Consider the following 16495-nt stretch of genomic DNA (forward strand, 5'->3'; position numbering starts at 1 on the left):
GGTACATATGTAGTCAGAGTAGGAATGTAGGTTTGATAGACAGAAGGGGATTTGAATGTTTTTCAGTATGGTTTTAGGTTTTGATTTTTTTTTTTTTTTTTGTCTAGTTTTATCCCCCTCCCAGTCGACCATCTGACTGTTTCACATTCCTTACCTTCTCCCTACCCAGTACCCATCTGAGTTCAGACCCAGCAATCCTCTGCTGTGTATGTGTTGGGGGCCTCATATCAGCTAGAGCATGCTGCCTGGTTGGTGGTTCAGTGTTTGAGCTATCTCAGGATCCAGGTTAGTTGAGACTGCTGGCCTTCCTATAGGGTCACCACCCCTCCATCCTCAGCACAGCTTCCTCCATCTTTTCTCTAGTTCTATCACAGGGAACACAATCCATTGATTGAGTGTAAATATCTGCATCTGACTCTTTCAGGTGTTTGTTGGGCCTTTCAGAGGGCAGTCATGACAGGCTCCTGTTTATCAATACACCGCAGTGTCAGTAATAGTGTCAGGTCTTGGATCCTCCCCTTAAGCTGGATCCTAGTTTAGTCCTGTCACTGGACCTCCTTTCCTTCAGGCTCTTCTTTATTGTCCCTGCAGTTCTTCCAGACATCAACAATTCTGAGTCAGAACTTTTGACTGTGAGATGTCACTCCTGTTGTTCCACTTGATGCCTTGGCTTTCAACTAGGGGTAGATTCTACAAGTTCCCTCTCCCCACTGTAGGGCATTTCATCTAAGGTCTTTCCTTTGACTCCTGAGTATTTCTTACTGCCCAAGTCTCTGATACTTTTAATAGGGTACCCCTACCTCCTACCTGCCAAGGTTTCCCATTTTCATTTTTTTCTGCTGGTCCTCAGGGCTTCATTCCTTTACCCCCTCCCTGACCCAGTACCTGATCATGTTCCCTTTTCTCCTTGTCCTGCTTCCGGCCCAGGTACCTCCATCCCTCTCCCTCTCTCCCTTTTCACTGAGGCATCCCTGTTGGGGAGTTTAGGGACAGTCCTCCTCTTCCTGTTGTTGGGGGACCCACATGGAGACTGAGCTGAAAGTATGCTACATATATAATGGGGGCCTTTGTCCAGATAATATGCAGTCTTTGGTTGGTGGTTAAGTCTCTGAGAGCCCTAAGATTCCAGGTTAGTTGACTCCGTTGTTCTTCCTATGGAGTTCCTATTCCCTTCGGGGTCAGTCCCTCTCCCAGATCTTCCACAAGAGTTCCTGACCTTCATCCAATGTTTGATTTTGGGTATCCGCATCTGTTTCTATGAACTGATGGGTAGGGCCTTCTGGAGACTGGTCTGCTCCTGTCTGCAAGCATACCGCAGTATCATTAACAGTGTTTCATTTTCAGTCTACAAACAAGCACCTTTATCTTATTAAGGATCATATTATTCAGTCTAGCGGTTCTTCTATGTAAGATTTTAAAATACTGCACCCTGCTTTTCAAAGGTTAATATGTGAAGGTAAATTTTAATAAAGGTGAAAATATAGCTATCGAGCCACAAGTCTGAGTTTTAGTTTTTTAAAATCATTTTGTTGGGTATTTGGAAGAAGTAAAATTAAAGAATTCTATAATATAGTTTACCAGAGACTGGTTCTGGTAGCAAGCTAATAAAATAGCACCAACAATATAAACAGTAGCAGTGATATTTAGTGGGTACACGGAGAGCTTGTGAGGCTTCCTTGAACACATTGATATCCCAAGATTATTTCCTGACACCTACTCCTCTTGGGTGCATTTGTTTCTTTTTGTACTAGAGCTTTCATATGTGCTGTTAAGCTGCTAGAGGATGCTCTCTCCAGTTTCTTTATGGAAATACCCAGAGCTGTGAATTTTCCTCTTAACACTGCTTTCATTGTGTCCCATAAGTTTGGGTATGTTGTCAATAAATAAAATAACCAATTAGAAAAAAGAAACTTCCCAAGAAAACCACAAAATACAATGACTCTAGAGCGCTTGTCTTCTTCCTCTCCAGACTCAGTGTACCTGACCTGTCGGATGCAGAACTGTACTGAAGCCAACAGAAACAAGCCGTTCCCGGGCTCCATTGACCCAGATTCTTTGATTGTCCAGGATGATTATGTGTTTGTTCAGGTAAGACAATCCTACTTCTTCCTCAGTGGCTTGAGGCATTTCCTATCTAGTCATCCTCCTTTCTGTCAGCTCTAGTCAGTCCCCTCTTCAGTATCACTTTCGAAGGAAAGAAGGTGAAAGGGAACTTGTATGAATGATGGAGGTGGGACAAGACAGGGCAAATGCCATATTCCAGTGATGCCCCGGCATGATCAGAAACCACTGTGGTGTATGAGGCATCATAGAATAGATGATTTCCTCCTCCTGAGAGAATGGAAAAAAAACCACATGAGGAGCTGAGATTCTTTGATTAGTGACAGGAGACAGGCTTTATTCATACATTGCTTCATTTCTCACTTAAGAGAACCTTTAATCTTGTTTTGTCTAAAAATCATGTTATTACTTTCCAAGGTATAAAAATAGCAAAGATATAATTGATGTGTATGTGTGTGTGTGTGTGTGTGTGTGTGTGTGTGTGTATGTATGTATTACAGCTGAGGTACATTCTAGACACAAGTTTATTTGAAGAATAAATTACATCTAATCCTGTGCACTAAAAAAAAAAAATACTAACCAGCTTCAATTGATCTAATTTTGAAATGTTTCACAAGTGATTATACGCACATCCCAGTTTCTCGTTCTTGAGGAACATGTGTAATGTGTCCTTGGATAATTTCACATGACATTCAAATGTTCTGTTTACATGTACTGACTCTGCCCTGTTCATCCCTCAATCAGTAATGCTTGCAGAAATCTTGCTCTGGTTTTCTATCAACAGTTTATAATCCCCAAGTCTGACATATAAATCAGTGTCAGATCTACATTTGGAATTATACAAGTGACATCCTGTAACCCATCATTTCCACTTGCAATGGTGAAGGGTGTCTTCCCAGTCCTCTCCCCTGTGTTTGATGAGCATTTACCACAAGCTTTGTTGACATTCCAAGTATGCAAACTCCAGTAACTTTCAGAATTCAGATACTCACATGGGTCATAATTTGCTCCAGAAACACACGGCAGAGATACCTTTTACTCTGCCCAGCATGGTATTCAAGTCTGGATGGAAACCAATCCCTTTTCCTGCAGACCCATCAGGCTTAATCGACCTGCTTTGGACAAAGCAGTGCCAGTTTCCATGACTTTCTCAGACTTAATTTGGAACCTAAACCATACCTGGCTTTCTGCTAACTTGCCTGGACCTACCCTTAGGCATCAATGTGATGCCATCAAACAGAAACTCTGTGCCTGGAGAAGAGAAATGAGAAGGTTGCCCTTCACTGTTGTATGTGGACTATTGTCTTCTTACCCAACATGGCAACCTGTATACCAAGAGCATGAAGCTGAAAAGCTAGAAAAACAGTGAAGTAATATCTCTGGAGGCCTTTAATGTTGGGAAGAACAGAGATGAAAGACAGTTTCTTAGCTTTAGAATCACATTGTATATCTATGTCTGTCTGTCTGTCTAGCTATCATCTATCATTCTATCTATACCTATACCTATATCTATCCATACACACACACACACACACACACACACACACACACACACATATAAACTTTTGCTGGGAAGCTTTTATGTATGTGAACTATATGACTACCTAGTGCCCTCAGAAGCCAAAAGAGGAAATCATTTCCTTGAGAAATGGAGTGGCGGTTGTGGGCTACATTGTGGGTGCTGGGATTCAAACTCCACTCCTGTGTAAGAACAACGAGTGCTCTTACTCTTCAACCCCATGGTCCAGATTTGCAAATTACATTTTTTGGTCTATTTTATGATTGCTGTTGGACCTCTGAGAATCCACTGTACAGTATGTAAGTTGCTTTTCTGGGGCGTCTGTTTGATTGATATTGTTGTTCTTACTGTGGGGTTGCAAACCCCTTCAGCTCCCCCCAAAGCTCCCAGAGACTAAACCACCAACCAAAGAGTACACATGGAGAGACCCATGGCCTCAGCAACATATGTAGCAGAGGATAGCCCTTGGCCCTGTGAAGATTCAGTACTCCAGTGTAGGGGAATACCAGGGAGGGGAGATGAGAGGGAACACTCTAATAGAGGCAGGGGGAGGGGGAATGGAATAGGGGGATTCCAGAGGGGAAACCAGGAAAGGGGGAAACATTTGAAACGTAAGCAAAGAAAATATCCAATTTTTTAAAAAAAAGTTGTTTTTCTGGTAAATATGAACCACGGATAGGTGTCCTCTGCTGGCCGTTTTACTGTTGCATGCAGCCACCACCAGCATCGTTCAGGCAGCTGCCCGTCTGTGACTGCAAACGTGTCCCGTCGCTCCTCTTACCACCTTGTTTCTGTTCTGCAGCTGACATCAGGAGGAAGACCACATTACTACGTGTCCTACCGAAGAAGCCCCTTTGCACAAATGAAGCTTCCGAAATACGCGTTGCCCAAGGTATGTGTCTAGTTCCTGTTTTCCTCTCACAACTCCTCTCTCAGCTCCAATGCCCCCTCCACCCCACCTGCAAGGACACTGCCAGCCTCGCAGAGAAGGAAATCTCATCTCCTTCAGGATCCACTTTCCACTTCCTCTTTGGTAATCTTGTTCTCTTTCTTCGTGGGTCCTTCTCCTGCCCTCTTTCTCTCTCTGGAATTCTTCCTGTAGGGACGTCTGGGTTAATTAATAATAGCCTCATTTTTGCCTTTCAATATCAAATATTCCCAAGCAGTGTGTTTGTTTTTCAATCACAACAAAAATGTTACGTTTTATGCCACAGTGTGGCAGTTGTCCTCGGCAGGAGTTAGGAATCTGGTTATCTTTAGAGACCTGAGGCACAGCTGAGTGTTCTGACTTCCCTAGCCATTCCTTTTTTTGATAACAGTGGGAAAGAGAAGTGAGAGACCGTCCATCACAGACTTCCGCAGGCTCTTTCCACACTCTGAAAAACTGTGTTAATATCGAGCGCCACCTTGTGGACAACGGGTGATGTTGGCTTTCAAAGGATGCTTATTAGGGATCTGTTTCCGTGGGATCTTTTAGTTGTTGTTTTTGTGAGTTTTACATCATGCCCCTTAGCCCCACTCATCTTCCTGTCTCCTCAAATCGGCCCCTCCTCCTCGCAATCTCCCCCTTCCAAATAAGAAATACCACTACAAACCAATAATAAAAATAAAACCAAACAAAGCCCAGAAAACATCTCACCGTGGAACCTGTAGTACATCACAGTGTGTCCCGCGGTGTGTCCCTCTGTCCACACGTCTTCACTTGCAAATGTTCATCACAGTGAGTGGTCTGGTGGGAGGCCTCTGATTTCTGTGACACCATCATTACTGGATCGTCACCAGGACACCTCCAGGTTATCCTGTTGTCACCCGTGTCATGGAGATCCTGCAGCTTCCCAGATGATGTAGATTTCTGGATCGGCCAATTCCAAGTCCTGGCAGTGTACGTCGAACACAGAATATGGTGACATTTATTTTGAGTGAAGTCACATCTTCTTTTCCCTTGTATCTTCTTGCTTTCGCTGCTCTAGCTGTATGTTCAGAACTGCTCACTCTGAGCAAAGATAGCGCAAAACACAGGGTGGGTGTCTCACAGGAGAGTTTGGTTAACAGCTTCTGCTGGTGTCTCCAGGCAAAATGCTTTTACCTATGCTGACAGTAAAAGGGATTTTATAAACTCCCACCGATTAGAATCAAACACCACTGCGGACTTCAGAAAACCACACCAAGGTTACTAGTTACAATTGTTCTAAGATAAAAGGACGTGAATGAGGCCGGCATTTGCATGGGACATGTTTGTATGTGATGTTCAACACATTAAACTGACCACGGTCTCCCTCTGTCTTCTTTCTACCCCATTAAGTAATGGAACATACAACATCAAAATCAGCCCAGGAATGAATATTGAATAAAATCCACATGTGCGCGGAAAGGCTGAGAATTGTTAAAATAGTCAATTATACTCTCAAGGAAGGCTCCAGGGGGAGATGTCAACTAGGAAAAAACACAGCAAGCAAACAAAGACAATAACAAGAAAGTATCCCCGCTCCCCCACCAGGTGCTCATTGAAGTGAGTTGTGATTCATTCACCAAAACGCAAAGAAAGCACTAGAAAGAATTGTAACGTTAAAAATGACACCCAATGCAGCAGGAGACCCTGGTTCAAGACGCACACAGAGCATATGCTGAAGAGTATGTCAGCATATTCTTCACAGAATAATATCAACTAAAACCAAATTCTGTTTGCCAGACAGGAGAGGTTGCATTTTTGGGACAACCATACTAGTATTTTGTTTTCTCTTGCTTTGTTTTGATTTTTATGATTTTTACCCCTTTGCAAGTAAATAAATGACTTCTATTGGAACAGGGTCCTCACCCCACCAAATCTGATGTGCTATCTACACGTGGCGGAAGGCCGAGGCATCATAGGCACCTAAGGGGCCATAGAAATGCTAGCTGGAAATCAAAGAGGCTTTTGTTCATAAGCTGCTGGAGACTGAGGATAAGTGTTTTACATCTCTTGTTCATAGTTATTACAAAGATCCCTGCTGACAGGTGTCCCCATGGCCTCTAGACAATCTGGAATGCAAAGCTTCCTTTGAAGCTGAATTGGCCCTCTACTCCAAACTCTCTCCTGCTACCCAGAGGATCAGGTCCCTTGACTTAGCTGCATTTGTGTCCTCAGAGTAGAATATAGTCATTCATTCATTGTCCTTTTTACTACAAACACAGGAGCTGATGCATGGAACATATGAATGATTTGGTCCAGGTGGGTGTTTATTATGCAAAGCAAAGAGAAGCTTCATTAGAATCCCATCAAAGCTTCAAAGAGGCATGGGTAGAACAGTTTGCCTCAAAGCTGCATTGTTACCTGGCCTTCTTTCAAAGGCGGGGCTGTACCTGCAAAGGAGCAAAGCATCACTCTGACCAAAGGAATGGAGGCTCATCAGCTCCCTCCTGTTCAGTTTCTGTAGTCACCTGCTGACACTGTACCAGATAGTAAAAGAGCAGAGTGCTGCCTTGGGCTCTGTGTAAACAGTCAATAGTGGAAAAGGAAAACCAAGGCGGCTTGGTGGTTAGATATTGTCATTGTGAGGGTCCTTGGCCTGTTGCACAGTGACATAGTCTTTCTTTGTCTAATTTACATGGAGCCTGCTCTGAGCAACTCCAGCGAGATAGATGAGACAGTGCACACAAAAGTGCCTCAAGTGTTTTAGAGGACAGATGCTCTATAAAAACCAGGTAATATTATTAGTAGTATGGATCTAGTTGTCTCCATAGTGGGAGATGGATGGGTACCAGGATGCAGGAGGTGCAATGGATGCTTGATTCATAACAGAAGACCTGATTTTAGACCTGGATTCATCACTAACTTACTTAGAAACCTTGGCTATCTAGGTTTTATTACTTTTTCTTTTGTTCAGTTTTTTTTTTTTTAAATAAAGAACTTAGATTCAAAAAGAATATTTTCCTTAATTTGTCACTCACAATAAAATATCCTTAGTGACATATTGGAAAAATTTGAACTTTTATCCAAATGAGTTTAAAAAGAAAGTAAACTTCATTCAACATGACTTCATTAGACAGTGAGAGGAGGTCACCGATATGTCAATGGTTCATGAATGTTTTATCTTTAGTTCAGCATTAATTCAATAGTTTACCACTATGCATGAGCAAATAAATGAATAATAACCCTTAACTTCTGGGAAGTAAAGACAGACTTCAGCAGTTTGAGTGCAGAGGCTAAAGAGATGTCCTGCTCAGAGGACAGAAGTTGGGTTCTTAGCACCTCTATCAGGTACCTCATGACCATCTCTAACCCCCAGTTTCATGGTATCTGTCACCCTCTTCTGATCTACATGGGCATCCACATATGTGTGGTATATACTCAGGTATATACTTACAGACATGCACACACCCATACTCATAAAGAAAAGTAAAAGTAGATGTTAAAAAGAGAAAGAGTTTGAGGCCAGCTTGGATGATACAGTGAAAGCCAATTTGGGAACAGAGCTGGCTATATACAGTAATCCTATATTCTTCTTCTTCTTCTTCTTATAATAATAATAATAATAATAATAATAATATTTATAAGTATCACCATCAATAGTCAAAATGTTCTAGCACAGAAGCTGCCATCTCTACTTAAAAATACATTAGACCCCAGTAATGCTGCTGTCCTGTAGAAGTGACTCTGATTTCTAGTACAATTCCAAATGAGAACCTCCATTAGGGAGATTCATGAGAACCTGTGAAACATTAAGAACATATTTTTAAATAAGGGGTTGAGGAAAGTGAAATAAAATATAAATCTATCAAATCTTTATGCCCAGCATTATCTTCTAAATTTTGTTTCATGAAATTACATAAAGGTGAAGGGAGGTTGATTTGTAACCTTATCTAGTCACAGTCATTTTATCCCATCAACATTATGTGAAATTTCTCTAAATGAACTTTCCCAGACCAGTTAACAGAGCTGCATTTTTAATACACCCTTAGTTACTTTGTCTGTTGCTGTGATACAAAACCTTGACAGAAGCAAGGTAAGGGAGAAAGGTTTTATCTTGGCCAACAGTTCAAGGATCTCAGAGTTAGGACTGTGGTACCTGAGCTTAAGGCAGCTTGCCATGATACATCTGCTTTCAGGAAAGGGAGGGAAGGAGAGAAGAGAGAGAGAGAGAGAGAGAGAGAGAGAGAGAGAGAGAGAGAGAGAGAGAGAGAGAGAGAGAGAGAGAGAGAGAGAGAGAAGAAAAGAGAAGAGAGAATCTGTGCTCAACCACCTCTTCACCTTATATTTTATCCAGGGTAGAGTCCCTTAGTACTATTCCAGAATCATTCAAAAACATTCCAGAGCCTTAACTCCAGGGTAATTCTTGTCAAGATGGAAACATTAGCTATTATCTATAAGTAGCAAATCCACACAGTAGACTATAAAATATGATTGTGTAGACAAATGACTATGTTCCTTCAGGATTATGTCCTCAAATATGTTGTGTGAGTTCATCAGAAGTTTATTGTTGCAGAATTTCAGGCCAAAGCCCAGGGGTCAGATTGACTATGCTAGGTTCATCATACATTTGAAACAATTAAACAGAAATCCAGAATTACAACATTCTGAGGAAAAAAACATAAACATGAATGTGGAATAACTGTTCAATGATTTTAAAGATAATGTCTTCCATCCTACTATAAATTAAGACTCTAAGGAAGGTTTGTCCACATGGATGAAGCAATAAATTTAAGGATAACCCCCAAGTTAAGGCTAATTTCCTCCACCAGGCAGAAAACATTTGAGTTTTTTTCCCATGAGTTCATCAGTGAGTAAAAATTCAAATATTTAAAAAGCACAGGAGCCAATCTTTTATAAATAACAAAAGGGATAGACAGACTTCTTTAAGTGAAACACTCATCATTTGTAAAGCATTCCCTAGATGAAACATTAGTATAGTATTTGGGATATGCTGATTTTATCTTCACTGCCTTGTAAAGGACACACTCTTGTTATCTAGAATTACAGATAGAAGGGCTGAGCAGAGAGTTCCAAGACTATGTCACGAGCCAAGACTGAACTCAAATTCTGCGAACCTAAGGGTAGAAGTTTGACTCAAGTGGCACTGAACAGTTTGGGTTGGAATGGTCCTCAAGGAAGATCATTAGATCTGAATTTTTCTGAAGCTTTATGAACATAGAGCATGGTCTGTTAATGAAGATTTTGTTTCAAGTTACAGATGTTTCTACATTATTCTTTTGCCACGAGGACACCCTACTTATAGATAGCTTGGTTTATGTTCACTGTTTTCATTTTTTTATTGCTTTACTCTGAGTTTGGAATTTATTCCATGTAGCCTTCTTTATCTACGGGATTAAAAAGCAGCCTGAAGCATGCCAACAGGCTTCCCATAAGGAAACAACAAGCGTTGGCTGGAGATGGCCAATTTAAAGTAGCATCAGACATTGGTTAATCCTGAATGGGAAATAAAGGGTTCCAAATTCTTACCAAAAAACAGAGGACAAAGGTCTCTAATTTTTCTTTGTTTTATTTTTAAGTCTTGTATCCTTAGAACATCATCCTTTATGATGACACATTCTTCTCTTGTAATTTTCTTAGAGAATTTACCAGAGGAAAATATTGGATTAGTAGCTGAGTCCTTATATTAATCACTCAGACTAACATTAACGCTTTGGAATGTTCTGGTGGCCATTTTTCCCCCATGGGGATTTCAGGTGTTGCTAACCCTTGAGAGCACTTGTCACAAGTTAATGTGGATACTATTCATGGGGCGGGCAGGGAAACCTCATTAAAAAGTATACTTTAATTGAGTGTATGGAGTGTGAAGTTTTGTGTCTAAAGAGCTTGCAGCCAGTAGCAGAGCTACGAGCCCCCGACCACAGTGGGATCCATGTCTCTTTGAGTTTTCTTCTATCCATGCAGATTGTCTTTTATGTTTGCATTGTATATGTATTCTGAACAAGTGATGTTTAAACTTAACAAATACACGACTAGTTCTCCCAATTCATACATATTTAAGAACACATTCTCTTAAAATTCTCTGTTAAGAAAATTAAATTACAAGGAGGCTGCTATACACCCTTCTATCCCATTTCGTCGCGAGCTCACTGCTTAACCCTCAAGTGACACTGAAAATGCATGATTAACACTTACCTCCATTTTTTTTCCATATTCGAGAAAGGAAGCGTTCTCTATCTCTCCCTCTTCATCGCCCACACTCTTTGGATGCATGCCAGGCTAATGGGTAGCACTTCTCCTCTCTTCACTTCCTGTGTTCTTCTGCAGGATATGCATGTCATTAGCACGGATGAGAACCAAGTGTTTGCAGCCGTCCAAGAATGGAACCAGAACGACACCTACAATCTGTACATCTCAGACACACGCGGGGTCTACTTCACACTGGCCTTGGAGAATGTGCAGAGCAACAGAGGCCCTGAAGGCAATGTCATGATTGACCTTTATGAGGTATGTCACCAAGCATCTGTGGTTCTGGAGGACAACAGCCTCCAGAGTGGCCGGTAAAATATCAGTCATTTCATTGTTCTAATGCTGGTTTCTTAGCCAGTCTCCCTCCACTTCAGAGAAGGAAAGACTCACAGAAAATTCTTATTGTTTGATCTGCAACCCATCCAACTCTCCAGAAGAGATTTTCAGAAACCGGCGATGCTGGACAAGAGCAGCTCCAGGGAAATTGGAAAGTGTCTGAGGAAGAAACCACCCAATTACAGTGAAATGCTTGCGTATGTTTGATCTGCATATCATATTTCAGAATATTTTTGTTTATAGTGACTCAGTGCGCAGCACTCTCTTATCTGTCTCTGCAGTGATACTGGTGGGGGACTGTTTGCTATAGGAAGGCATTCCTATTGTTCTTGAGGACTTCCACACTTGATAACCTCAGCCGGCTAGTGGTCCACCTCATAGTGACCCACACATGAGATGAGACAATCTATGATCGACCTCAGCCGGCTAGTGGTCCACCTCATAATGGCCAACACTTGACAAAAATATTCACAAAATCTTTTTTTTTTTTTTTTATAAAATCCTGGAAAACTAATTGAACAAAAAGCACAATGAACCAGAGCTTACCCATCTTGGGGACACCGTGGCTCTTTGTTTTTAAAATAACCAATATACAAAATAAAATCATCTTTGTTGGATCAGTCAGTTATAATGATATACATCACTGAGGGTTTCATTAATCATCTTTGTTACAAACTTTAGTAGTATTACCATATACACAGAGTTTTCTACTCTTATACAAATACTATGGATTAGGTTCAGACTTACATTTTTTCAATAGAATATGGCATATTACTGCATTTCCTTAGAAAACAGATATTGTCACACATCTCCCTCCCAAGGCTCAGGATTCATTACTGAGGAGGAGCATGAAGATTATAAGAGTTGGAATCAGTAGAGGATTGCAGTAAAATTGTGTTTTCTAGACATGACAGGACAGTTGTACATAGGAACTTACAGTTGCTGTTGACTGCATGCATGTGACCTGCACAGTATCCAGCCAGAGAAAATCCCAGCATTGGTCAAAAAGGGAGCTTGAGAATTCCTACCCATAGCAAGGAGCTACTGGAGACCAGCGGGTTCTGGGGAATTAAGGAGAGTTAGTTCTGCTCTGGGTTAAATTCCCTGTGAGGTTAGTAGATATAAAGTAAGCTACTCTTTCGGAATGAGTTGCACCTTTTGGTCAGCACATGAGAGATTATTAATAAGACCCACCTCAGCTGGCTAGTGATGCATCTCTCAATGGCTAGCACTTGAGAAAATATTGAGAAAATCTTTTTATGAAAATCCCGGAAATTTACATTAACAAAACCATGTTAATAGACTGTATACTCCTCACATAAATAATAAAATGAACTGTATGGCTTATTCAGGCTTTGGCATTCTAATATAGAATATGGCTCATGTATATAACTTAAGAAAATATACTGCCGATCTGTTCGTCTTTATAGAAGGTTTTATCCCACTTTTCATGTCATGTTTCAGATAGATATAGTGTCCAATAGCTCAACCTCCAATTGAATATTTATTCTGGAAAGCATTTACATAGTTTAAAGATTTAATGTCAAGAAAGTTCTAAATAAAGTTTGATTTATAGTAGGACATTTTTAGCATCCAGGCTGTCTGAGTCTGAGTGCTAGTACAGCTTGCTCTTCCTGTTGGAATGCACTCCTAATACAAGGACCTCCCCTCTGAGCCACACTTGCCTGTTTTAAACATAGAGATAAGCATAGTACCCAATGGACTGCTCTGAGGATGAAGTCAGTTCATCCTTGTTAAGTCCTATCATAGTACCTGAAATACGATGTGTTTAACAACGTCTAGAATCTGTAGAGTCTTCTTGCAGTGTGCCTAGACATCGGTTCACATTCTATTTGGGTTGGATTAAAGCCCACCCATATTTTAAGTGCCCAACACATTCCCAGCTCTGGGGATTTCAGATTCTTTCCATATGGATTAGTGGAAGCATAGAGTATCTTTTAACAGTGAGTACTTCTCTCACAAATAACTATAAACTTCAGCATCCTTTTTTTATTTGTTAGTGTTCTATGAACACTTGAAGTATGTTCTGATGAAATGCACTGTATTCTCTTGCTTTGAGCTGGCCCCATAACAGAAGCCTCACTGAGCATCTAGCCCATGTAAAATCGCAGTCACTGCGGTTCTGTAATGATGCAGTTTTGCCCTCTACCTCACAACTTTTTAAAACACATTTTCTGTTTTTTTTTTTTCTAATAACCTGTTTTTCCTTGTACGAATCAATTCAACATGAGTTCTCTAGATAAATTTTATTTTCTGTCAGAAATGGAGACCATGTTCAGTGATCCCTTGATGACGGAACCGGTGAACAAGCTGAGCAGAAGTGACTTTTCAGTAAATTGTGTGCAGGCATTTTTTTTTCCACAAATGGCTTTGTGAATTCAAATGTTGTGTCAGGTATGGGACAAGGAGAAGCAGGGTGACCGTTGGGCACGAGAAGCATTCCTTGTTAATCCTGCATTCGCCCTTCATGTCTCTTGCTGTTGACTATCTGTAGAGAAACTGCTGGATCGTATTATCATCACTTTGAGCAGTGGTGTGACTGCATTATGTAAAGGTGTTCTGCATCCTGGGGCAGGGAGAGAAGTCTCTTTGTTTTATTAGCTTGACAGTTCAGAGCAACTTGAGTTGAAATTGATGTGAGCAGAATAGCAGTGGCGTGTTTGCTGATTACCTAGATAGAAAGAATATTGGCAGACAGGAGGACAGGCACAAATGTTCTCTTAAATCTGATTGTTCTGGCTAGCAGGAAGCTGAAATCCATCCAACATGAATTTCCCTGTAGAATTGCAATGAATGATGAGCGCTTAGAGATAAGTGAAAAGCAAGAGAATCCATAAATGAATTAATAAGCAGCAGAGATGAGCATCTTATGAGGTGGAGGTGGGTGTGCTAGAGATAGTGTGTGTGTGTCTGCTCACATTTTGTGTGACTGAGAATATTGCTCCTTTGTATGACTTCTGCATGCCAGTTACCTGCTATTCCTGCATGTGTGTTATTGTGAATCCATTTTAGCAGATATAAACTGTGCAGAGTATAAATGTGTAGGTGGAATGATATGTGAAGAACACACCCACAGGTGGAGCTTTGTGGAAAACACAAAAAGCTCAGTTGCTATGTAAATCTATGACTTTTTCTCACACACATGGCCACCTGGCTACAAGTACTGTCCTCTCAAGTCTGTACCCTTGCGTGTATATGTAATAAAGTATGTAATTGAAAAAGACAAAGCATTCGAGACAGAGTACTGCTTAGATTGCCCTGAAGCTGTTCCTATTTTAATGCTAATTCCACTTCACCAGGAAGAGTTGCCTAGTCACATACTCATGAGGCGACTTCATCTAAACCCTCCCATTTTAATTAGTGAAATAAAGGCAAGAGCCGGTGATTGGCCGGGGTAAAGGAGGTGGAGAGATAGAGGGTCAGATGTCAGAAGACATGAGAGGTCAGAGGACAGAGGAGAACCAAGAGGAACTCCAAGATGGAGATCCAGAAGGATAAACTAGATTCAGGTGGGCTTAATTGGCATTAAATGGCTATGAACATTTAAGGATTTTTGTAAATCTAATATCATACAGAAGGGCAGTTTGTAGCTTTGTCTATTTGATGCAGTCTTATTGTGTACAGGGTTTGTGGATTGAGCATTTGATATATAAACTTGTATGAAAAGCTATCAGGCCTTAGAGGTGGGTTTGTGTTGGGATTTGGGGTAAAGAAACACCTCGGGAACAGAGTGAGACCTGGGTGGTGGCTCGGACCAAGCAACAGAGGCCATGAGCTGGCTGCATGCTGGAAGCGGGCCGGGTGAGTGAGACTGTGGAGCCATCAAAGAGATAAGTCATTTTATTTTTTTTTTTTTAATTTACTGCAACAGTACTGTGACTTAGTTGCTAGAATACTAGAATTTCCTCACAGTGTGAGTTATCTATCCACTTGACATATTCTCTGTTCAAGGAGGTAAACAAATGTGAGCCAGAAAATGTGGTCACAGACCGAACAGCCAGAAATTGATTTCTTGACAAAATTTAGTGATGATAGCTACGATTTTGGGGTGTCATATACAAAGCACTGTGTAACAAACTTCCCACATTTTTTTTTTCACTTAACTCTTACATTAACTTTTAGGTGACTACAGCTACTTCATCTTAATAAGTAAATAGAGGTGAAAGTTCACGGGCAGAATTGTTAGGTTATGCAGCAAATTTAGGATTGAAATCTAAGCATTCAGGAGTTTGCGATTTTAGGGCATCATATAGTCCCTAAGAGGTCAATAGCTTACATTTGATATTGGATGTTTAATTGTTAAGGATGTGGTTAAGTGTTGAGAAATAGGCCTGGTCTTCCCAGATTTGGGAGAAGTAAAATAGAGGGGAAGAAGAAAGTGTGAGGAAAATTTAGTGGAAAGGAAGTAATTGTATCTAGGCTTTCAGAACCAAATCCAAAGTTACATATAAATTCAGACAGTAATACATATTTCTGCTAATTTTGTCCTCTAGAAGTACATATATATGTTTAGAAATCATGCATCCAAGCATACAAAAATTTTATTATTCTTGAAAAACATGAATGCTTTAAAGACCACGTGGATTGAGTAACAAAGAGAACATACTTCATGGTGACAAAAGCCGAAGAGATGTGATAAATGTGTCTGGGAACTGTGATTTCTAGCATATTTAAGAGGTGAAAGGGGTTGCAACCTCATGGGTTAAACAACATTATCAACCAACCAAACTCTCCAAAACTCCCATGGACTAAATCACCAACCTTTGTGCACACATTAGAAGAACTATTGATCAAATTACATATGTAGCTGAAGATAGCAGTGTCTGGAATCAATGTGAGAAGAGACTTTTGGTCCAGGAAAGACATGTTTTCCCAATGTAGGGGAATACCAAGGCAATGGGGTGGAGGGGGGGGATTAGGAAGGGGTGAACCTTTGTGAAGGCAAATGGAGGAGTAGGGTTGATGGGAGCAGGGCAGAGGAAATGGATAACACCTCAAATGTAAATGCAGAGTATCTAATAAAAAATAAAATAAAATAAAAACAATGAAAGGGATGCTGAGAGCTTTGGACAATATCACCCACCCTTGGGAAGGGAAAATTAACTAATGATGATGAAGAACACTTTGGTTTAGTGGAGAATGATGGCTCAGGGCAGCTGAGTGCAAAAGGCTGTGGCTGGGAGGGGAGCTTCATGGCTGACACGTGCAGAATTGACAAACTGTGAGACATGGCATGAAGGAAGTACAGCAAGCAGGCTGTGTCTTCTGCACATGATATTCAGCTATTCTTTAGAAGAGAAAACCCAGCCGTTGTGATGATGATGATGTTGTACCATGACTTCTTAAGGAATATTGGATCTTAAAAGCCAAGGTCCATGGCAGAAAATACAAATGCTGTTCAA

The 16495-nt window shown here is 40.8% G+C and overlaps 1 protein-coding gene across 4 annotated transcripts in view; it reads left to right on the forward strand.

The window, feature by feature from the left end:
* Positions 1 to 16495, forward strand: part of SORCS1 (sortilin related VPS10 domain containing receptor 1) — a gene marked incomplete at both ends in the record, with an annotated part of 518044 nt that overhangs the window by 398329 nt on the left and 103220 nt on the right. For all 4 annotated transcript variants that reach the window (XM_080911273.1, XM_080911272.1, XM_080911274.1 and 1 more), the window contains 3 exons: positions 1970 to 2088; positions 4383 to 4472; positions 10815 to 10994. In XM_080911273.1, the coding sequence (XP_080767399.1) occupies positions 1970 to 2088; positions 4383 to 4472; positions 10815 to 10994 (389 nt within the window). The remainder of the gene's footprint in view (positions 1 to 1969; positions 2089 to 4382; positions 4473 to 10814; positions 10995 to 16495) is intronic.

This window comes from Micromys minutus (genome assembly GCF_963924665.1).
Source record: "Micromys minutus genome assembly, chromosome: 2".
Lineage (NCBI taxonomy): Eukaryota > Metazoa > Chordata > Mammalia > Rodentia > Muridae > Micromys > Micromys minutus.